Below are 23,831 nucleotides of genomic sequence, written 5' to 3'. Positions count from 1 at the left end.
TTACTCTATGTTTGGACCCTTATTCAAGGTTGATATTCCAATTGTTGATCGGTGTTTGTTTTATTGTGATAGTTCAAGATTTTTGTGGTGAGTCAACAACCGAGGGTTTTCCATTTAGTTCATCATTGTGAGGTGAATTTTTCTCACTATACTCATGGGTCGAAGGCACCAAGGCCGACCCTTTGGATTGTAATCCTGTTTCATTACTGTTGTGATCTGTTAGATTGGTATCCTTGTAGATAGGATGTTTCCATGTGGTTATGATCTGTTAGATCGGTATCCTGCTAGATAGGATGTTTCTATGCTTAGTGATTTTTAAATCGGTCTGATTGTCTATATACTGTTATGTGATTATCTAATATATATGCATATGTTTGAATGGTGGTTAAGGCTTTCTGCTTTGTGCATGAGCCAACAGATCGGAGCATCCCAACCCGATGGTTGTGGGCCGAGAGTATTTCATCCAGATGATGATTGGACTTATAGTATGTGCGCATTCTAACCCGATTCTTGTGGGCTGAGAGTATTCTATCCCGATGATGATTGGACTTATAGTATGTGGGCATTCCAACCCGATGGTGAGGGTATACCATGCCGAGGATGATTGGAACCGTAGTATGTTGGCATTCCAACCCGATGGTTGAGGGTCTGGGGCATTCCAACCCAATGGTTGATTGGGCCTATAGTATGCTGTTATTATATGTGTTATTGTTGTGCGAGTATTTTGGGGGAACTCACTAAGCTTCGGGCTTACAATTTGGTTTATGGTTTCAAATACTTCAAATGATCACGGAAAGACGAATGTTTGACCTTGCACTTCCTCATGTTTTGTGTTATGATTTCTAGGAATTACTCTGATGAACTATTTTGAAAACAATTTGTAATAAATGATGTTTTTGGATGTTTGAAAAAGTTTTTAATTTTTTTGTGAAATTTTGTAGTTGTTACAATTGTTAACATATATTCTTAGTAAAAAAAATCCAGAATTATTCATGAATTTCAAATTTGTCATTGAAATTGGGTATAGTTTTGAATTTCAAATTTGTCATTAAAATTGGGTATAGTTTTTTCTTTGTCTAAAATCCATATAGTTTTTTCTTTGTCTAAAGTCCATATTGATTGAATTGTTAGTCTGGAATTTATTCATTTTTTAGAAAGAAAAAAAAAAATACTTCTGATTTGAAATATGTAGTCCAGATTCTGAAATATTCTATGGAAAATTTGGGTATTAAAGAAAGGAATTCTTAAATATTTATATTTTTATAATTCCCTTATAAAAATATGTATTACAAGAATATAATTATAAAAATATCTATTGTAATGGAAAGAGTAAAAGAAACGACTGATATAGATGATTATAAAAAAGGAAAAGAGAAAAACCAGTCTCCAAGTACTCCAAAATACACACTTCAAGCTAACCGACTTACAGTGGGAGAGAGATGTTGGAGAGAGTGCTTTCTGCGCGGAGAGGAGCTCACATGGCGGACGAAGGCGATGAACACGAAGGAGACGATTCCAAAACCAAGAAGCATCTTTCAATTGCTATCCGAATCACTAACTACTTCATCCGAACAGGTTACCTATGTCCCATTCTCCTCATCGCAACAGCCATCCTCCTAATCTCCTCCCTCTTCGTCCGCCCCCGTGATCTGCTCTGTGTCTCCTCCATATCTTCCTTCGATCGCCTCTCTCGCAATCGCTTTTTCGGATTGGATGGCCTCGAATCGGACTTCGGATCCCTAGGCGTACCGTGGTGTAAGCTCTCATCATTCCTTCGCTGTTAGGGTTTATTGATTTGATTCGATATACTCGGATCTGAATAGATTTGATACTTTTTTCTATGATATTCACCTTCTTATGTCTATTCTAATGTGAATCTAATGTTCGTATGTATTTAAATCGGTGAAACTCTACCAAATTTGCTACTGGACGTAATTTTAATTGAACAAAGTGTGAAATTATGGATTTGACGTAACAAATAACTTTTCATCAATGAACTGGGATGCAAATGCAGATTATGTTTATATTATAGAGAATGGGTTTGCAAATTTGGGGATTAATCAATGATTTAAGATACTCTGATTGTCTACATGTTTTTAATTTATATCCTTTTTAAAAGGCAGATCGAAAGATGGAAAAACCGTGGATTGGACATCCAAGGATCTACTCCAAGGTCTAGAAGAGTTTGTACCAATATACGAATCCCGACCCATCAAGAACAACATGTATGGGATGGGTTTTGATCACAGCTTTGGGCTCTGGTTTATTGCACGATGGCTGAAACCAGATCTAATGATTGAGAGTGGAGCTTTCAAAGGACATTCCACCTGGATCTTGAGACAAGCAATGCCAAACACCCGAATTATCTCAATCACACCTCGCCACCCTGAAAAATACCTTAAAAAGGGTCCTGCATATGTTGATGGAAACTGCACATACTTTGCTGGAAAAGACTTTGTTGATTTTGGGAGTGTTGATTGGAAGACTGTGATGAAGAAACATGGTGTAACTGATCTGACTCGTGTTCTTATATTTTTTGATGATCATCAAAACGAATTAAAAAGGTAACACTGAACACTTGTGTGTTTCTTAAACATTCTTTATCCAGATGCATAATTCTCTCTTGTAATTTACGTTCTCTACAGATTAAAGCAAGCACTGAAAGCTGGCTTCTCAAATCTTGTTTTTGAAGACAATTACGATACTGGAACTGGAGATCATTATTCATTGAGACAAATATGTGATCAGTTCTACATACAAGGTCAGTTTTACTTTTACATGACTTAAATAAAAAACACAAGTGTTCCATTTCTGAAAGAAAGTGATAAAATTTTCATCCAGGAGGTGGACATAGTTGCTTTGAAGATGGTGATGAAGGTAGAGCAAGAACAAGAAGAAAGAAGTTTTGGGAAAAGGCAGTGGATACTAAGGAACTATGCGGACCAGGGGAAGTATGGTGGGGAGTCAGAGGATACATGAGGGATGATTTTAATCACAGCAATAAGCCAATATCATACACACAACATTTTCAAAACAGCAGATTTGTTGAATCAATACTTGATGTTTATTGGGAGCTTCCACCTGTAGCGGGTCCCTCGCTGACTCATCAAACCAGATATGATCCAGCTCGTGCACCGAGTCCCATTGTTGAAGATGGAAGATTTGGGTTGTTTCAAAGGCTTGGGTTATCAAGACTTGAGACTTCTGTATTTAATGGGTATACTCAAATGGTGTATGTTCAGATATCCCCCAAAAAATCATAGTTTTCTGCTTTTCTTTTGGGTGGATTTATTTTAGTTATGTTGTTTCTTGATGACACTCTTAATTCACGTGTTGCGATCTGTTTTTGTAGTTTGATATGATTTTTTATTGGTTACACTTAGCTGTAAATCTACTCATCTTATGCTCCTCATATCATCAATTTGTATTTTAGTTGTTACAAACTTACAATAATTCTCAAGTTATATATTTTTATATATGTTTTTTTGAAAATTATGAATATATACAAGCGAGAGAGAAAATGAAAGTGGTGGTATCTCTTAAATAATTTGACATGTAAATGTGATATTAAAGCTTGTTAATATTATAGTAACTTAGGTTAAAAGACGATAATTCATAATCAATTGCATATAGTTGAATCGGAGTTGTCTCAATCCTAGTTTTAGTCTACTTTAGCTTTTTTTAGTTAATTAAAAAAATTACGTCTTTTATTGTAACTATCATTTATTTATGTGTTAAGACTAAACTTTATACATTGTGCAAAGAGGTACATCACAATAGTTATGTGTCCATGTGGATTAGATCTTTTGCTTCAACTATATTACCCTTTGGTATAACTAGGAATAAATTTTCACAACCCTTTTTATTTGTTGGTTTGACAACACAAAAATATCATCTCAAAACTTAGTCCTGTTACTTTTTTCCTAAAATGTATTTTGCAATTTGATTTTATCCTAAATATTTACGGTTTTAATCTCAGTCACATGAGTGTTCCCAACTATATATACGGTTTTATTACATTTTTCCTTGCCAAACCAGTTTTCCTAATTTAGGTAACACCTAAAGCTAAGTAGGGGAGATATCATCTCAAAACTTGGTTTTATTACAATTTTCATAAAAAGTGTCTTTAATTTTAGTTTGATTTCGAATATGTGTGGTTCTAAGCCCGGTCACACGTGTTTCTTCATTACCTCATGGTTTATTTTTGCCCTTTAACATACTTACTGAGGTCATAAGGCATAGGGCATGTTTGGCAAAAGAAGTTGTTAACTGGAAACGGGTAGCGGTAAGCTGGTAGCGGGTAGTGTGTAGCAGGTAGCTGGTAGCGGGAAGATATAGTTTTTATTTGTTATATGAATGTTTGGCAAAAGTAGCTGTAAGCTTTTGAAATATATAAAATTACATAAAATGACAATTGATTAAAAATAAATAAATATATAAATATATTTTTAAGGGTAATTATGGAAATTGATTTCAAAAGCTCATGAACGTTTTGTTAAACGCTATATGAAGTAGCTTTTAGAATCGGAGCGTTTTGTTAAAACTAAAAGCTAAGGTTGCGTTTAGTTACGGAAAAACAGTTTTCATTTTCCGTTTTTTGTTTTCCCTTTTCGATTTTCGTTTTCCGTTTTCATTTTTCATTGAAAAATTTAGAAAACGTGTTTAGTTAAACTTATTCATTTTTCATTTTCAGTTTTAGAAAATTAGAAAACGTGTTTAGATGTGTATTTTTCTATCGGTTTTCATTTTTAAAAAATGGTAGCGGTGATAAGGTGTGGGCGGGGGCAGTGACGGTAGTGGGTCGGCGGCGGTGGTGGTGATGACAGGCGATGGTGGTGGCGGCGACAATTTGTGTCAGTGGTGGTGATGATAGGCGGCAGCGGTGGTGGTGGTGCTAGTGACGGGTTAGTGGTGGTGGTGGTGGTGATGGTAGGTCAGTGATTGTCGTGATGGTGTTAGGTGGTTGGGGGTGCGAGTGTGTGTTTGTGGGGGTATGTATGTATGTGTGTGTGTGTGTGTTTGTGGGTGGATATGTATGTGTGTGTGTGTGGGTTGGTGTGTGTGTGTGTATGGGTGGGTATGTATGTGTGTGTGTTTGTGGGTTGGTATGTGTGTGTGTGAGGGTTGGTGTGTGTGGGTGTGTGTGTGTGGGTGTGTGTGGGTTGGTGTGTGTGTGTGTATGGGTGAGTATGTATGTGTGTGTGTGTTTGTGGGTTGGTATGTGTGTGTGTGAGGGTGGGTGTGTGGGGGTGTGTGTGTGGGGGTGTGTGTGTTTGTGGGTGTGTGTGTGTGAGGATGGGTATGTATGTGTATGTGTGTGTGTTTGTGGGTGGGTGGGTGTGTGTGTGTGGGGGGGGGGGGGGGGAGGTTGGTGTGTGTGTGCGGGTGGGTGTGTGTGTGTGGGGGTGGATATGTATGTGTGGGTAGGTGGGTGGGTACGTATGTGTGTGTGGGGGGGTTGGTGTGTGTGTGTGCGGGTGTGTGTGTGTGTGCGTGGGTTGGGGTGTGTGTGTGTGTGGGGGGGGGGGGGGGGTATGTATGTATGTGTGTTTGTGGGTGGGTGTGTGTGGTTGGGTATGTATGTGTGTGTGTGGGTTGGTGTGTGAGTGGGTATGTATGTGCGTGTGTTTGTGGGTTGGTGTGTGTGTGTGTGTGTGCGGATGGGTGTGTGTGTGTATGTGCAGGTGGGTGTGTGTGTGTGTGGGGGGGGGGGGGTAGGTAGAGGTGGATGGGGTGGAGTGTGTGTGTGTGTTTATAGAAAAATTTTAGAATTAGAAAAATGTGGAAAACAATGATTATCAGTTTTCCAAAATTTTCCAACTTCTTTGTAATTTTAGAAAACGGAAAATTTTCATTTTCCGTGAAAAATTTAGAAAAATAGACGAACTAAACGCGTTTTCAAAATTCTTATTTTTCTTGGAAATTTTTTCCGGAAAACGGCCAATTTTTCCACAACTAAACGCACCCTAAACGCTTGTACAGCCAAACAAAATTTTTTGTTTAAACTAGAGCGTTTTGTTAAAAGGTAAAAACTGGAAGCTCCCAAACGCTTCCAAAAGCTCCATGCCAAACACGCCTATACTCTCGTTTCACCGTTTCATGCCACAACCCTTCCCTCGTTAACTTTTCACACATATTTCTTTCAAGGAAATACGTACGTTTAAACCTTTTAACGAGAGAGAGAGAGAGAGAGAGAGAGAGAGAGAGAGAGAGAGAGAGAGAGAGAGAGAAAGAGAGAGAGAGATTAACCACTAGATCTCACAAAATAGGGCACTACAAATTATGGGAGATGGTTTAGCCATGACTAATCCTTTGCTGCAAATATTAGACTATCTATGTCTCAAGCCCTGGAATCACGAACGTCTATGATCACAGAGGCTGAGTAGTGTTAGGAATTGAACACGGGTCATTGAGTATGTGTGTTTCATTGAAAAATGAAAGAGAAGCGAATGATTATTGGTAATGGAAAAGGTTTTGTAATACTTATGTGTATTGTATGTTTAATTGAAAGTTGGTTTAAAGGAAAGATTTTTTTGTTGTGAATGATAATTGGTAATGGAAAAGGTTTTGTAATATTTTTGTGTATTGTATGGAAGATTAGGAAGATTATCGAGATTAGGGATGAGCATATGTACCGGGGAACCGATCGGAACCGGTACCGGAACCTGATGGAACCGGTGGGGCCGGGACCGGGATGTTATTTTTGTGGATTTTTAGAACCGGGAACCGATAGGAACCGGAACCGGTAGAACTGGCAAAAACCCGTAGAACCGGTAAAAGTTGGAACCGTATAATGCTATTTTTCGAGGTCCGGTTCCAACATTTGAAGACACGACAAAAACCGATAGGAACCGGGAACTGGTAGAACTGTCGGGCCGGTTCGGTTCTTGATTTTGACCGAAGCCGTTCCCGGATCGGGTCCAGTTCAGTCCTTTTGCCCATCCCTGATTGAGACTTTTTAAATTTTTTAGAGGTGCCTAATTTTCCGAAGGGTTGCATGTTTTTTGGACGACCTGGAAGATTTTTGAAACACTAATGTGATTTTGGAAGATTGATGGGCTGCAGCGAGATTTGGGCTGATTTGCTTGTTATAATCATGATGGTCTCATTATGGAAAAGATAAAGACTGATATTTATTTTATTATTAGATAAAATACATAAAATCACAACCAAATATATTTAACAGATCTTTATATTACTTTTCTTCAGAAAACATTTATATTATTATTTCTCTTTCAGATAAAACAAAATCGAAGGTTTTTAGAAGAAATGACCAACTAAAAATCTGACTTGATATACATACCCTTTTCATTACTCGAATATGCATGACATATCGAATCCAAATCTATTTTCCTTCATTTTGCTTAATCGTGTTCTATTTATGAAACCCTGCATATGTTTTTTTTCTCCTTAGATGATGGATTTCAACCCATTTAATATCCATGCCATATTAAAAAAAAAAAAAAACAAAAAATGTTTGTCAACATCATATTTTAGCCAATCATTTCTCTTAAAAATCCACCAATTCGATTTTGTTTGAAAGATAAATATTAATATAAAGATTTCTCTCAATATAAAAATATTATATAATTGGTTGTTGGGCACGAGATTTTGAAGACTAAAATTGAAGCCACAAGTTGTGGGCTTTTCTTGCCAATGTAGTCTTTAGATTTGCTTCTTGCTCGTACAGTTTTTTATTCAATAAATTTACCAAGGGGCCAAGGGATGTATCCACTTTTACCAAAACATTATTATCATCTCCACAAAAAAATCAAAGTGTTAGGATTATTTCAGGTCATTTAACAAGCCTCAAAACAGCATGAATCCAATCATCAAAATTTTCCTACCTAAAACCAAGTTCGTGTAATTTATTACGTCTTCATTCACGGGTTCCAAAAGTAGCAAAAAAGGGCAACAATCAACAACAGGAAATTAACAAGCCATTTACATTAATTAATGTAAGTACATACTAAGCACACAACAAGGGAACCAAACTTATTGGAAGCACCTCTTCTAGTTGTGACTTTTTTTTTTTTTTTTTTTTTTTTCCATTCTCATGGAATTACTAACACTACAAATAAATAATATAAAAGCTCCTATTGCTATCGGGTTCAGATTTATGTCCTTCCACTGCTCATGGGTCTTGGGGCTACACAACAAATTCAAGACAACTTTAAAAAATTGGACCATTCATGAATAATAGCAATGTACTTATTTATCTATACTTAAATCACTTTACGTATATGGGCAATGTACTTTATTTGTTACCTTATTGGTAAATATAAGTACATTGCTATAATGGGTAAGAATGAAAGTATGTTGCTATTATGAGTAAGTGAAATTTGCATACCTAATCCAGTTGCTTCGGAGCCTTTCATGATCCTTAATCTCTTGCAAGAGTCTATGAACATCCTGCAAATAGAGGAAGAAAAACATTAGATAGAGACTTAAGACTGGAAAACAGAATCAAATTTTAAAGATTGAGAAAGACTTTCACTTACTCCCAAGGAACATCACCAACAAGCATCCAATCACCATCTTTGTCTTCGTATGTTAGCACACATTCAGAGCCATGTAGGAGTTCCTTTAAATTACTTTCACTTAAACCTTCTCGAACCCCATTAGAAGCACATTTGCCTAATACACAAATTGATGAAACAAATTCTTATATATTGTTGAACTATGTAAAATCTAGAGATGAATTTGTAATGGTTTCATCAATAAAGTCAGAAGTTTTTTTTTATGTAGAAGAAAAGGAGAGAATAGAGAGATATACCAAGAGTGAAGCAGGTGAACAATCTCTCGAGAGCCTTCGAAAGATCTGCATAGTTGCAATGGGTTTTGAGATCAACTTTTCGTAAGTATGGAGCTCCATCCATGCTAACCTTTACATAAAGGCAGCCTCCGGTGCCTAAATTCTCAGCAACGCTGTCGTTTTTTGGTAAGTTGGTGGCCATGGTGTTCTTCCGAAATGATCGAATAGGTGGCCATCCAACCACTTGTGCCCTATTACATAACACAAGGAAAATTTATGGCGATTTAAAGTTGATTCGTATAAAGACCAATAATACAAATTAAAATTACTTAGCAATGGGAGGAGCACTTCCATTTTCAGTAGTAAATGGAGCTTTCTTCTTCTCTTCGATTTGATTCATGACAGAAGATAAAATTGCAGGCTGATTTATCTCCAAACCAGTGTTCTTCACATTTTTAGAGGAGAACAAAGCAGAAGAAGATGAAACCTTGTTCGAATCAGCGTCACATCCGCCATTAAACCCCCAATTTCTACAATCGTCGGCATCAACATCAGAAAACCCTCGCTTACCACCTGGAAAAAAGTTCTTAGTAGATACAATTTTTCTGTCGTCTTCCTTGATATCTTTGGTGAAACCAGGCAAGCCAAGTCGGAGCTCGGTGGCTTTGAGGTTAAAAGCGTTGTTCTTTTCAGTTTCCGTTGAGAAATTGGAGGATTCAGAGATTCTTTCCATGGAAGAAGAGTCTGATAAGCCTATGTAATTGTGTTCTAATGGCTCTGACATCAATGGAAATTTTGACTCAATCAGTTTCAGTCCAAGAAAATGGTCGACAGGAAGAAAGAATCAGAGAGCAATGAGAAAAAGGAGGGGAACTTTTTCAGGATTTATTTTTCGTTCTTGAATTATGTTTTAAAATATGTTTTGGCGAAACCAGATAAACCAAGTCGGAGTATTTTATATATTTTTTAATATTATTTAGATAAAATAAAAATTATGAAAATAGTTATATTTTATTATATCATATTATTTCCATTATATAGATTTTTAAGAATATTTTATTATTAACTTTAGTAATCACACTACACATTTCATAAATTCAAATTTATCTAACAAATTATATTATAATACTTAGGGATTCCACCGTTTGCAAAACTAAACAAGTGATTAAAGCTTCAATTTTAAAGTGTTTTTAAAGTTTATTATGTTAATTTTATATATATATATATATATATATATATATATATATATATATATATATATATATATATATATGCATTTTTTGAGTTACAAAGATAAGATGGAGTTTGATCTAGTGGTAAAAGCATTGATTTATAAAATTAAGGGTATAATTCTTTTTGTTTGCTTAGAGTCTCCAAATTAGTTGAACCGTTCTGATTATACTATTCCAATCAAACTTAAATTATTAGTAATTTGTTTTAATTATAGTCAAACTTATTAAGAATTTCAAAATTAATATAAATATAATATATAATAAGATCACAAAGTAAAAGCATAGGAATCTCAAAATTGAACAAGTATTCTAAATGCAAATTTTTTATCAAAAACAATGTTGAACTGTTAGATGAAGAGCGTTATATCTGATACAGATTCTAAATTTTAAGATAGAAATATGTCAATAGCATATATTTCTAAAATACAATTTTGATAAAAATTGTTTTATTTAATGCCATATTTTTAAAATCATTTGGTGAGAGTATATGCTATAGTTTAATAAATAAATATGGACCTTAGAAAATAAATAATTGATTTGTATTAGATAGGTCACATGGTATTATTTGATTACAAATCTATAATAGATAGTATTAAACATTGATTTTGAATATATATATATATATATATATATATATATATATATATATATATATATATATATATATATATATATATATATATAAAATGAGAAACAAAGCACTTGGTTTTTTGCCAAGAAAAAGACATTTGTGAACTTCTTGATTGACACGATAAAAGAAAAGTTCACACTTAGACCAATTGACGTTTTAGTTTTTACATGGGTAGGAGGGGTCTAACAGTTGTTTCCTCTCTCGTGAGTTTGGATAGTGGGGTATTCACCGTATGACAGACTCTTTTAAAAGTTGTCTCATGCAAATTGACAAAAAAAAAACGTGTATGGAAAATCAACATACGTTTATACATTTCGTGTTTGATGATTTTAGTTTCTTTGCGTCAGATGTTGTGAAGCACCTTAATAGAGTCAAACAAGTGATGCATAAATGTTATGACTCCAAAATTTATGAATGCGATTTAAAAAAAAAAAATAGTTTATCTATTGAAAAAAGATTAATAACGCAATTTGTTTCCCGTTTACCAACTAAATCAGTGTAAAATAGGAACTCGAAATGAGTAATTGTACTTCAAAAAATGAAAATGTTATTTTTACATGAAACTTATTCAATATAAAATAATAATAACTCACAAAATAACAATATTTTATGTCTACCGTCCTAATATTTTTTATTCATATGTAATGGTGTTCTAAAAAAAGAACCTATTTGTACCTAAGAGTTATTTCTTCACACACAACAATTTATATATTTAAAATGTTGCATTTTCCAATTATATAAACCATAAATCATTATACAAACAATTTAAAAAAAAAAAAAAAAAACCTATATGCACATGCATATGTTCATGTGCATGTATATTTGTTTGCTTATTTTGTATACATGTGTGTCCTTTTCCGTGGGACTGAGAGCTTAAATCTCACTTGAAACATAAATGGTATTAAGAGTTGTCGTTTAGAAAAATGAAAATTTATATTTTGGCAATCACTTGTCAAAGAGGCGTATTATAATCACATGTCAATGTGGTCTATATACGTATGTGTGTGTTTTTCTTAACTTTGTTATAATAGGTGAATATTCTGTTAAATATATTAATGGTGTAACAATATTATACCTTTTTTGTATTTGACCCAATTTATTAATATGAAAACATGTGCACACTCCACAGTTTGTAGGGGGAATGTATCAATAGTTAAAGAGATTCTACGTGTTGGGGAAAAACAGTTCGTTTAATCGTTTAATTTATCTTCATGGCATCTACCATGAAGATAACCGGAGTTTTGAAAAATATGTCTATTAATCAATTAGATTAATAATCGAATATTCAAACCTTGGTTGAGATAAATGTCTAATAAGTAGATTTAAAATGTATATGAGTTAACATTATTCATTTTAAAAGATACCATCTGACAGCCTAAAGGAAAATGTAGAATTTAAATGTTGGGTTATTTTTAACATAAATAGGACAATTATTTATTGGTTGTAAAATCATTGTTAATTTTTCGTACAAACATTAATAATAATAATTTCGTATACAATACAATAAATGTCGTTTCCTATTGTTTATGTAAAAAGGAAGTGTCAAAGTAAATGCGAAGTATGTTTCTCTATCAGTTAATATATATTTTAAAATATGTACCTGTATAATTTATATTAAAAATTATTTTGTTATATAAATTGATAAATATTAAATAAAATATGATTACATGAAACATTTTACCAGAAAGAACAATATATTATCAAAAGGTATTTGATCTAACGGTAAGGAGTGATTCTTTCAAATGAAAGGTCATGGGTTCAAGTTTCTTATTAAACATCGTGTTATTTAAGAATAAGTTTTAGATAGTTTGCCGTTGAAAAAAAAAACGATATATTAGGAACTTGTAGTTATAGTGTTATACCTCTCAAAATTATTTCATGCACTTAATGATATATAATTATTTTTATTGGGCAAATTGTGGATGAATCAATCATTAATTTTCATTATATGATATATAATATTAAAACACATTTAAAGAATCTTAGGTACAAGTTAATTATATATAAATTTCGACTCTTTGAACATTAATTATAAATTGAGATGATTAAAAGAATATCACATGATTATGTAAAATATTATTGTAATTGACTCAACCTTTTCATTTATATTTACCGAAATAATCATCATCTTTAAAATAGTTATTTTGGAGTCAACTCATTTGTTTTACATTAATTTTATATCATACTTAAAATATATTTTTTACAAGAAAAAAAAAACTATTAGATTAACATTTCAGATTATGGATTTAATATTTTGGATTCCCAATACAAACAAGATAAAAGCGTATTAAGAAATTTCAAAAATATATTTGAAACCGATAAGTAAATCTAAATTTTAACAAATTATCTTATTTTTAATAAAATCTAACAATAATTAATGAAACTAAGATTAGATTAAAATACAAGGCATAAAATATATATTATTTAGTTGAAAAACATACAATAAAAACATTTCAAATTAAAATTTTAATATATTATGTGGGATTCTAAGTTTCTTTTAAAAAAAAAAAAATTGGTAGTCATTTCAATATATATAAAAAATCAAATCAATTACAATGTTTTTTATAATTATATTCTAATTGTATAAATTTAAAATAAGTTTTGTATGTAACTAGGACTGAGCCTCATGTATTACATATGTGTATTTAAAATAATTAAATATGTATAAACATTTGAAAATTTTAAATTTATAAGAAAAATGAGAAAAATATTGAATTACTAAAATTAAAATGTTTTTTTTTCTCTTTTAAATTTAAACAAATCATTTAGATCAAATAATCAAAGCAAATTAATCACATTTTATTTTAAAATTTTGAAATTATAAGAAAAATACATTAATGAAATTGATATACATTTATTATTAAATTTAAATACCATATGGAATTTAATAAAATAGGAAAAAAACCACAAAATTACATATGAAATAAAAATTAATTCAAAATAACGACAAAATAACATGTATCAAAATAAATAAAAGTATAACAAGTGTCAAAAAAACATTCATATTTATTAATTTTCTTTTCATAGGTGATTTTAAAATTAATGTACGATGAACATTATTATTTATTAACTTAATTACAATACCAGTTAATTTATTGCCTGGGAATCTACAATGGAGTACAACCAAACCAACATGATTGTGTCCCAGTAGAATCCATTATTTGTGTCAGTCAGTGGTCCCAACCAATTTATCTATTTTTTATATTTAATTTAGTCCTTTCCAACTCCACCATGAGTCACCGATAAATCTCCGACGAAACCTCAGACCTACAATATCGTTGACCTACGACGGATGCTAACCTACATCGATGAAGAACGCGTAAGTTGCTAGTTTAATTGATCGATTTTCCGATCTGAAGACTTTCATGAAATCATTGTTTTATCAATCACGTCGCTAGGTGTTGATAATAATGGGTAAGATCGGATGGTCGGACAGCGTGCGCTGATAAGACTAGAGGGAGTGCACTCCTTCTGTAACATCCGGATTTTACCAGGTATCTTGTAAATCTAATTTTGTCATATTGTGAGAGGGACTCGGCGAGTTGGAGCTCAGACTCGCCGAGTAGAGACGCGGAATTGAACATTGGTGCGCGCCTGGACTCGGCGAGTCCAGGATATGGACTCGGCGAGTCTGCGCTGTGTAATGAAACCCTAAATCTCCGGGTTTGAGGCCTATTTAAAGGGCCTTATGGCCGTCATTTGTGCTCACCCAACCCTCAGTGAGTGACCCTTGTGTTCTTGAGCTATTTGTGAAGAGAAAGGAGACATTCTTGATCTTGTGTGTGTTATTTAGCAAGAAGAAGGAGACCCTAGGCAAGAGGAAGCAAAGGAGGTTGCTATTTCGTGGATTTGGAGCTTAGATCATCACTCTAGAGGGGGACGACAGCTCGACAGGTCGAGTGATTAGCGATTTCAGGTTTACGATTTACCGAGACACGCGAGGTGAGTCTTCTCACTATACTTTACCTTGAGTAGGTAACCAGAGTTATGTGATAGAGTATTTGTATGCTATGTATGTTATGTGTTGTACTGCATTACTTCTATGTGATTGATGCTGTGCATGTTTACAGAGTTAGAACCGGAAGGTTCACAGAGTTAGAACCTGAGGGTTCACAGAGTTTGGGTGCACGGACCCACAGAGTTATAGCCTCGAGTGGCTAATATGTGTTATATGTAGTATTTTGGGGAACTCACTAAGCCTTGTGCTTACAGTGTTGATGTTATTGTTTCAGGTACTAGTGACGACCGCGGGAAGGCGCCGGCTTGATCCGTACACACACACATTCGGAGCTTGATATCATGATCTTGGGATTTTGTATTGTCTTGTTTGGATAATTAAAATGGTTGTTTTATGAATATCAATGGAATTATGTTTTATAAAAATTGAAAATTTTGTTTTGAAAATTTTCGGTGTTACAAATTGGTATCAGAGCCTTGGTTTTAGGGATTCGGGTACACCTTCGGGGGTATTTGAACTCAAACTGAGGAATTGAAGAGATATTTCAAAATAAAACCAAAGTTTTCTAAGAGTAAAAGATTTTCCAGGAAGAAACGTGTGTACGATCAGCCAGCGCCCGAACGGTGAATTCCCAAAATACCTTTATATTATGTGATAATTATTATTAATGTGATGTATTTGCATGCTAGAGTAGGCTAGGTATTGCTAATAGGACTAGAGTGGCCTGTTTTGTGATGCCTTAGCCTAGGGAGGGGTGAGCTGCTATGAGATGCTGAGAGTAATTAGGTAGCAGCTAGGACTTTGTGTGAGACCTGTTACAGAGTGATTTAAGTATAATAGAGTACTTGGGGATTGGGATCCGAAGAGGAAGATTTTGGGTGTGTACTGAGACGGTGCGGACAGTAGTATTGGGCCCGTACTACTGAAAGCACCGGTGCGGTACACAGTCCAAATAAGAATCTTGGGATACCAAGAATCAAGGAGGGGTGGATTGTCGAATGTAAGAGTGTTCGAGTAAATTCTAATTATCGCATGTTGTATTTCAGAGGTTGATCATGGTGAGGACACGTCACATGCCGGAGGATGCCGAAACTAGCGATGAGGAGATTCGACAGATCATTCATGAGGAGGTGGCTGCGGTCATCAGAGCTGAGTTACCAGAGATGTTCGGGTCCATTAAGACCGCGTTGATTAAGACATTTGACGAGCGCTATGCCGCTCTTTCTGAGGCTGCGGTTGCAGCGGCTACTGCAGCGATTGCTGCGGCAAGACCCCAGGGAGGTGATGCGACATTGTTTAGGGAGTTCAGCAACACCAAGCCACCAGAGTTTGATGGTACGCAGGATCCGGTGGCAGCTATGAGGTGGATATCTGATATGGAGGGATGCTTCTTCACTTACTCATCCCCTGAGCATTTGAAGGTTCGGTTCGCGCTGAACCAGCTTCGCTTGGGAGCGAAGGACTGGTGGAAGTTTGTGACGGCACACTTCACACCGACTGAGCTTTCGGCAGTGACCTGGGAGAGGTTCACTACCATGTTCCGAGATGAGTACGTTCCTCAGGTGGAGAGGGAACGTCTGGCACAGGAGTTTCTGACCCTCAAGCAGGGTACCGAGTCAGTCACAACTATTACGAGGATGTTTCATGAGAGGGCGATGTTCTGTCCTGAGCACGTGTCCACCGAGCAGGCACGTATGAGCCGTTACCTGAGAATTCTGAGACGGGATATTCGGGAGTTCGCTGCGAACTCCTCGTATCGGACATTTGCCGAGCTTCAGGCAAATGCTCGGAAGAGGGAGATTGAGCTTGAGACTCAGGCCAGGGAGGAGGCGGAGTCTCTGGGGAGGGATCGGCGGCCGGCACAGTCCCAGCCGGCAGCCAAGTGGGCCAAGCCCGCTGATCCCCGACCCGGGAGCCAGAAGGGCCGCACTTGTGGAAAGTGCGGCAAGGGTCACGATGGAGTCTGTCGAGCAGGGTCTTGCTACAAATGTGGCAAGGAGGGGCATATGGCCAAGGACTGCCCCAAGGGGTTTACAGTGTGCTTCCACTGTAACCAGACCGGACACCGGAAGGCAGAGTGTCCGCTGCTGCGCGAAGCATCTCAGGGGTCTGCTCCCGCCGCCATCAGAGCTACTGCTACAGAGAGTCGGCCCGTGAAGGCCGAGGCACCGAGGGCTCGGGGGAGAGCCTTTCAGCTGACTGCGGAAGAGGTCCGCGCTGCACCCGACGTTGTGGCTGGTATGCTTTCTTTTTATTATTTATTTATGGTGTCGAGATATTATGCTTATATTATGCTATGCATAGGTACCTTCCTTGTGAATTCTGTACCTGCTTTAGTGTTATTTGACTCGGATGCGAGTCGATCTTTTGTATCTTTGACATTTAGTCAGCATATCAGTGTTAGTCGTGGGGCACTGAGTCGGCCCCTGCGGGTTTTCATAGCCGCCGACAGAGTGATTTGTGCCACGGAGGTCCTCCGGGGATGTGTATTGGAGATTTTTGGGGTTGAGTTCCCGATCGACCTGATTCCTATTGCGATGGGTGATGTCTGTGTTATAGTGGGCATGGACTGGTTGAGCCGATTCGGCGCGGTTATCGATTGCGAGCGTCAGCTGGCGACTATACGAGATCCTAGTGGGGGAGTTCTTTCGGTTTACGACGAGGGTACACGTTCTGGATCAGCCTTTTGTTCGGCTGCTAGGGCGAGGCAGTGTTTACAGCAGGGCTGTAAGGGTTTTGTGGCGTATGTGATGGATACGCGAGTGATCTCCGAGAGACCGAGTTCGGTGGATGAAGTTCCGGTGGTGCGTGAGTTTCCAGATGTCTTTCCCGAAGAGTTACCAGGTGTGCCTCCCGTGAGGCAAGTGGAGTTTGGTATCGATTTGGTTCCGGGAGCCGCGCCTATCGCTAAGGTGCCGTATCGCCTTGCGCCTCCAGAAATGCAAGAGTTATCCTCGCAACTTCAGGAGTTGCTGGGGAAGGGGTTTATTCGGCCGAGTAGCTCGCCGTGGGGAGCACCCATCCTGTTTGTGAAGAAGAAAGATGGCTCGCATCGCATGTGTATTGATTATCGGGAACTGAATAAGTTGACGGTCAAGAACCGTTACCCGTTGCCGAGGATCGACGATTTATTCGATCAGTTACAGGGAGCATCTTGGTTCTCCAAGATTGATTTGAGGTCGGGCTATCATCAGGTGAGAGTACGGGACGAGGACGTCCAGAAGACAGCATTCAGGACGCGTTATGGGCATTATGAGTTTGTGGTGATGCCTTTTGGGCTCACCAATGCCCCGGCTGTGTTCATGGACCTCATGAACAGGGTATGTCGGCCGATGTTGGATCGGTCGGTGATTGTGTTCATTGATGATATTCTGGTATATTCGAGATCTAGAGAGCAGCACGAGGAGCATTTGAGGGAGGTTCTTGGAGTTTTGAGATCGGAGAAACTTTATGCAAAGTTTTCCAAGTGCGATTTTTGGTTGCGGGAGGTCCAGTTTCTGGGACATCTCGTTAACCAGAAGGGGATATTGGTCGATCCGGCCAAGGTTGACGCAGTGATGAGGTGGGAGGTGCCAAGGTCACCTTCTGAGATCCGGAGTTTCCTTGGGTTGGCAGGGTATTATCAGAGGTTTATTAAGGATTTCTCCAAGATTGCGGTTCCACTCACCAGATTGACCCGGAAGGGTGTTACATTTCTATGGGGTCCCGAGCAGCAGACCTCCTTTGAGACGCTTCGCCAGAGGTTGTGTGAAGCTCCGGTATTAGCTCTTCCGGAAGGGATGGAGGGTTTTGTGGTATTCTGTGATGCATCGATTTTAGGACTGGGGGCGGTACTGATGCAGAAGGGACATGTGATAGCATATGCATCGAGGCAGTTGAAGCCTCACGAGACGAGGTACCCCACACATGATCTGGAGTTGGGGGCAGTAGTGTTCGCCCTCAAGATTTGGCGGCACTACTTGTATGGGGTTCGTTGTACGATTTACACGGACCATAAGAGCTTGAAGTACCTGATGGATCAGCCTAACCTAAACATGCGGCAAAGAAGGTGGTTAGATGTGGTCAAGGATTATGATTGCGAGATTTTGTACCACCCGGGCAAGGCTAATGTGGTAGCCGACGCATTGAGTCGCAGGGCGGAGAGTGCTCCACTGCGAAATGTATGTTTGCGACTGACTGTGATAGCTCCAGTTCTGGACGCCATTCGTGGGGCACAGGCCGAGGCTGTGCGTCCGGAGATGCAGAAGAGAGAGCGGGTCGTTGGGTTGGTTTCGGAGTTCGTATCGGATAGTCGAGGCCTTATGACTTATCAGGGCTGGATCTGGGTATCGTTTGTAGGCGGTACACGTACTACATTGATGGAGGAGGCTCATAGATCGAAATTTTCGATCCATCTCGGGGCTACAAAGATGTATTTGGACCTAAGGAAGGAGTATTGGTGGCCTTGTATGAAGAGGGATGTCGCATGGTTTGTCGAGAGGTGTTTGACCTGTCGAAGGGTAAAGGCCGAACACCAGAGACCGCATGGCAAGTTGCAGCCATTGGAGGTTCCCGAATGGAAGTGGGAACAGATCACTATGGATTTCATCACCAAATTGCCGAGGACTGCCAGAGGAGTCGATGCAATTTGGGTGATTGTGGATAGGTTGATGAAGAGCGCTCACTTTCTTGCCATCAGTGAGAGTTCTTCGGCGGAGAAGTTGGCGGAGATTTATGTGAGGGAGGTTGTATCTCGGCATGGGGTGCCGATCTCGATCATTTCAGACCGCGATGTGCGTTTCACTTCCCGCTTCTGGAAGAAATTTCATGAGGAGTTGGGTACTAAGCTGCATTTTAGTACCGCATACCACCCCCAGACCGACGGCCAGAGTGAGCGGACGATTCAGACACTTGAGGACATGCTTCGGGCATGTGTATTGGACTTTGGGGGTAGTTGGGATACATATTTGCCTTTGGCGGAGTTTTCCTACAATAACAGCCATCAGTCGAGCATCGGTATGCCGCCCTTTGAGCTGTTGTATGGTAGGAGGTGTCGGACTCCCATATGTTGGGGAGAGGTTGGGCAAAGGGTAATGGGCAGTACAGAGATCGTGAATCAGACGACAGAGCAGATACAGCTGGTCAGACAGAGGTTATTGACCGCTCAGAGCCGACAAAAGAGTTACGCGGATAGACGCCGGTCCGAGCTGGAATTTCAGGTCGGCGACTTTGTTCTCCTGAAGGTTTCTCCTTGGAAAGGAGTGATCCGGTTCAGGAAGAGGGGCAAATTGGGGCCCCGGTTTATAGGTCCGTTTCGTGTGATCAAAAGGGTAGGCCGGGTAGCCTATCGGCTGGAGTTACCAGCAGATTGGGGCAGATTCACAACACTTTTCATGTATCGCAGTTGAGGAAATGTATAGCCGACGAGTCGGCAGTGGTTCCATTAGAGGATATTCAGGTAGATGCAAGCCTGAATTATGCTGAGAGACCAGTGGCTATTAGGGATCGGAAGATCAAGATTTTGAGGAACAAGGAGGTACCTCTGGTATTGGTACAGTGGCAACATCGGAAGGGATCAAGAATGACCTGGGAGCCGAAGGGTATGATGCGGGAGCAGCATCCGGAGCTATTTTAGAACGAGACTTCGAGGGCGAAGTCTAGTTCTAGTGGGGGAGAGTTGTAACATCCGGATTTTACCAGGTATCTTATAAATCTAATTTTGTCATATTGTGAGAGGGACTCGGCGAGTTGGAGCTCAGACTCGCCGAGTAGAGACGCGGAATTGAACATTGGTGCGCGCCTGGACTCGGCGAGTCCAGGATATGGACTCGGCGAGTCTGCGCTGTGTAATGAAACCCTAAATCTCCGGGTTTGAGGCCTATTTAAAGGGCCTTATGGCCGTCATTTGTGCTCACCCAACCCTCAGTGAGTGACCCTTGTGTTCTTGAGCTATTTGTGAAGAGAAAGGAGCCATTCTTGATCTTGTGTGTGTTATTTAGCAAGAAGAAGGAGACCCTAGGCAAGAAGAAGCAAAGGAGGTTGCTATTTCGTGGATTTGGAGCTTAGATCATCACTCTAGAGGGGGACGACAGCTCGACAGGTCGAGTGATTAGCGATTTCAGGTTTACGATTTACCGAGACACGCGAGGTGAGTCTTCTCACTATACTTTACCTTGAGTAGGTAACCAGAGTTATGTGATAGAGTATTTGTATGCTATGTATGTTATGTGTTGTACTGCATTACTTCTATATGATTGATGCTGTGCATGTTTACAGAGTTAGAACCGGAAGGTTCACAGAGTTAGAACCTGAGGGTTCACAGAGTTTGGGTGCACGGACCCACAGAGTTATAGCCTCGAGTGGCTAATATGTGTTATATGTAGTATTTTGGGGAACTCACTAAGCCTTGTGCTTACAGTGTTGATGTTATTGTTTCAGGTACTAGTGACGACCGCGGGAAGGCGTCGGCTTGATCCGTACACACACACATTCGGAGCTTGATATCATGATCTTGGGATTTTGTATTGTCTTGTTTGGATAATTAAAATGGTTGTTTTATGAATATCAATGGAATTATGTTTTATAAAAATTGAAAAATTTGTTTTGAAAATTTTCGGTGTTACACCTTCCCACGGTTTTGCCACCTCAGCTTGCAGCACACCACCCCTTCTGTGCGGTTTGAACTGCACTCCTCCTTTCCACAGCTCTCTACTACCGCACTATTCAATCTATATATATTCTCTCTCTTGCTGGATTCTTTCTCATATGTGGCTTGTTTAAACATTTTCTTGGGCTACAAAACCCACAAATAAAACAAACCAAGGGAATATTTATTTGATGTTTTAATTTTTTTAATTTGTTTTTTTTATTTAATTTGTATTATTCCTAGCATATTGAACAAAAGAGAACAAGTATTAAATTTTTAGGGCTTATATTTTTTCAAGTGATGAAACAAATGGGTTGTAGGATTTTTTTTTTTTTTTTTTTTTTTTTTTTTTTTTTTTTAAGTTTTTATGAAATTTTTTTAATGCGAAATAAATAAGTTTTATCAAATTAAAATAGTTTAAAAAAAATAAAATAAAATAAAAGTGTGGCGCCACCCTTTGGTGTGACAAGAAACTACACTTGTATGGTAAAAAATAACACGGCGCTTATGTGGCGGGGAAAGGAGTACGGTTTCGATAGTACCACACCCTCCAACCTAATGCGTCAGAGAAGTTATCGGTAGCTCAGCGAAAATGGTGGGTGGGAGACATAACGGCATTCGGTTGTTGAGTCGGCGGAAGGAAACGGAAGCACGATGATGGAGGCATCGACCGAATAGGGTAATTGGACCCACTGACTTTTTGCTTTAAAGTGGTGTGTCCTTCAAAGTGTAGAAACCGGCCATGTGACCGGCCACCTGTCTGCTGCAACCATCTTCTCCCTTGTACCATTGTTTTACTTTATTTTATTAAAAGAAAATTTTCCCTTTCCCACATTAAATAGGGTCAAACCAAGGACACATACTCTCCGGCTAACACTTCACCATTTTTACTATTTTTTAAACCCATTTTTAAAATTAATTTGTGAAACGATTTATAAAATGCCGTAAAAGATTGATAAATATGTAACTAGTTTTTTATTGGGACAATTTCATATATATATATATATATATATATATATATATATATATATATATATATATATATATATATATATATCCTTATTAATTTTTAAAATATCTTTTTAAATTTTAAAATATCATATTTACCCAAATTTATTTTTTAAACTTTTATAATCAGTTTTTTATACTTTTTAATCATATTAATTTATCAACAAAAAAAATAAATAACTAACCATATTACCCTTCAATATTAAAACTTTTGGCATACACTGGATTGATCGAATTAGCCCCAATTATCTAACTCGGGATGGAGATCGACTCATCACACCAAAAAGTGTTTTACCTATCAAAACAGTATCAATCCGGTTGATACCCACCAGACTTTCTCCCCTGAATTCAACTCCCAAACTTCATTAGACTGGAACATATTCCTACCCATCGAAATACTCCCTAAAATGTTCCAAGAAATCATCAATCTCTTCCAATCTATAGATGATCCAAGAGCCAAATACAAGCAATTATTATTCTATGGCAAAAATCTTCAACCCCTTCGAAGACCAATTCAATACTAACAAAAACAAGGTCGTAGATTGTGTTTCTCAGGTCTGGTTACAAGCTTATTTTGATTCAAGTGATAAAAATATACTTTTTGAGGCTTATTCTGATTCCGTACTGACCAAAGGTTTAGCAATTTTATGGGTTGAAGGTCTGTTTGGTCACCATGTGCAGATTTCATTGCTCATTTGGGTTTGCAACAGATTTTGACACCTTCTAGAAACAATGGGTTTTTGAGTATTTTGAAAGTAATGGAAAAAGGCCTTAGCTTTATAAGTAAAAGTCTAGAAGCTGGAAAATGGATTGAATCGTCCACCCATAATCAAACCCCCATAAATAAATAAATAAATAAAACTAGAATCTAATTTAAAGTTTAATAAATATGTTGAGAATTCAAATATTGATGACTCAAAATCCGATGATGATTCACAAATTGAGAACCCTAATTTTAATGGACAATGGTGTTTTGGGAAGTATAAGACAAAGGATATCAACGATTCTAAAGAGTGACCTTAAACCAAACGAGTTCGAAGTTAAAGATGTATCATATTAGCATGGTGGACATGCAAGGGTGAAAGGTAGAAATGAGAGTTTTCAGGAGACACTTTTTAATTTGAAAGTGGTTTCAGGGGAGTTTGAAAGGAAAAGCATGATTAACAGGCTTCGATGGGAATTCATTCAATCAAATGTATTGCAAATGGGTTTTAATAAAGAAGGGTAATTTGGTTAATTAACTTTATTTGATAAATTAATATAATTTAAAAATAAAAAAAAACTTATTAAAACATTTAAAAAATTGTTTTAAAAATAAAATTGGACAAATATAATAAGAAATGGTAAATATGATATTTAAATTATAGATCGGATAAATACGATATTTTGAAACTTAGTAATGGTATATACGAAATTCTCTATATTTCATTCGGAAATAAATATATTTCATGTGGTAATGAAAATATTGTAAAAGGGGAAAAATGTCATAAAAGATTGATAAATATGAGGCTGTTTGGCTTATATTTTGAGAGGCAAAAAACCCTTTTAGAAAAAGATAAAAGAGAAAAGATGTTTGGTAAAGCATTTAAAAAGCTATTTTTGGGATTCTGGTATAAGGAAAA

The 23,831-nt window shown here is 37.5% G+C and overlaps 2 protein-coding genes and 1 pseudogene across 2 annotated transcripts; 2 read left to right on the top strand and 1 right to left on the bottom strand.

The window, feature by feature from the left end:
* Positions 1–1,356: 1,356 nt before the first annotated feature.
* On the top strand, positions 1,357–3,376 carry LOC145030300 (uncharacterized). The gene is made up of 4 exons (XM_078978691.1): positions 1,357–1,755; positions 2,120–2,564; positions 2,646–2,761; positions 2,842–3,376. The coding sequence occupies exons 1-4, from the start codon at positions 1,440–1,442 to the stop codon at positions 3,261–3,263; spliced, it is 1,299 nt and encodes a 432-aa protein (XP_078834817.1). The 5' UTR covers positions 1,357–1,439; the 3' UTR covers positions 3,264–3,376.
* Positions 3,377–7,927: 4,551 nt separating this feature from the next.
* LOC145030291 (auxin-responsive protein IAA27-like) lies at positions 7,928–9,672 on the bottom strand. The gene is made up of 5 exons (XM_078978683.1): positions 9,085–9,672; positions 8,777–9,006; positions 8,502–8,637; positions 8,351–8,412; positions 7,928–8,149 (listed from the first exon to the last, which is right to left on the bottom strand). Exons 1-5 carry the CDS (start codon positions 9,537–9,539, stop codon positions 8,118–8,120), a joined length of 915 nt encoding a protein of 304 aa, XP_078834809.1. The 5' UTR covers positions 9,540–9,672; the 3' UTR covers positions 7,928–8,117.
* A 12,468-nt stretch (positions 9,673–22,140) lies between these two features.
* LOC145004239 (sufE-like protein 1, chloroplastic/mitochondrial pseudogene) lies at positions 22,141–23,437 on the top strand (annotated as a pseudogene).
* The last annotated feature ends 394 nt before the right edge of the window (positions 23,438–23,831 follow it).

The sequence above is a fragment of the Lactuca saligna genome, chromosome 1 (assembly GCF_052625555.1).
Source record: "Lactuca saligna cultivar CGN05327 chromosome 1, ASM5262555v1, whole genome shotgun sequence".
Lineage (NCBI taxonomy): Eukaryota > Viridiplantae > Streptophyta > Magnoliopsida > Asterales > Asteraceae > Lactuca > Lactuca saligna.
This window is presented reverse-complemented; position numbering and strand designations above follow the sequence as displayed.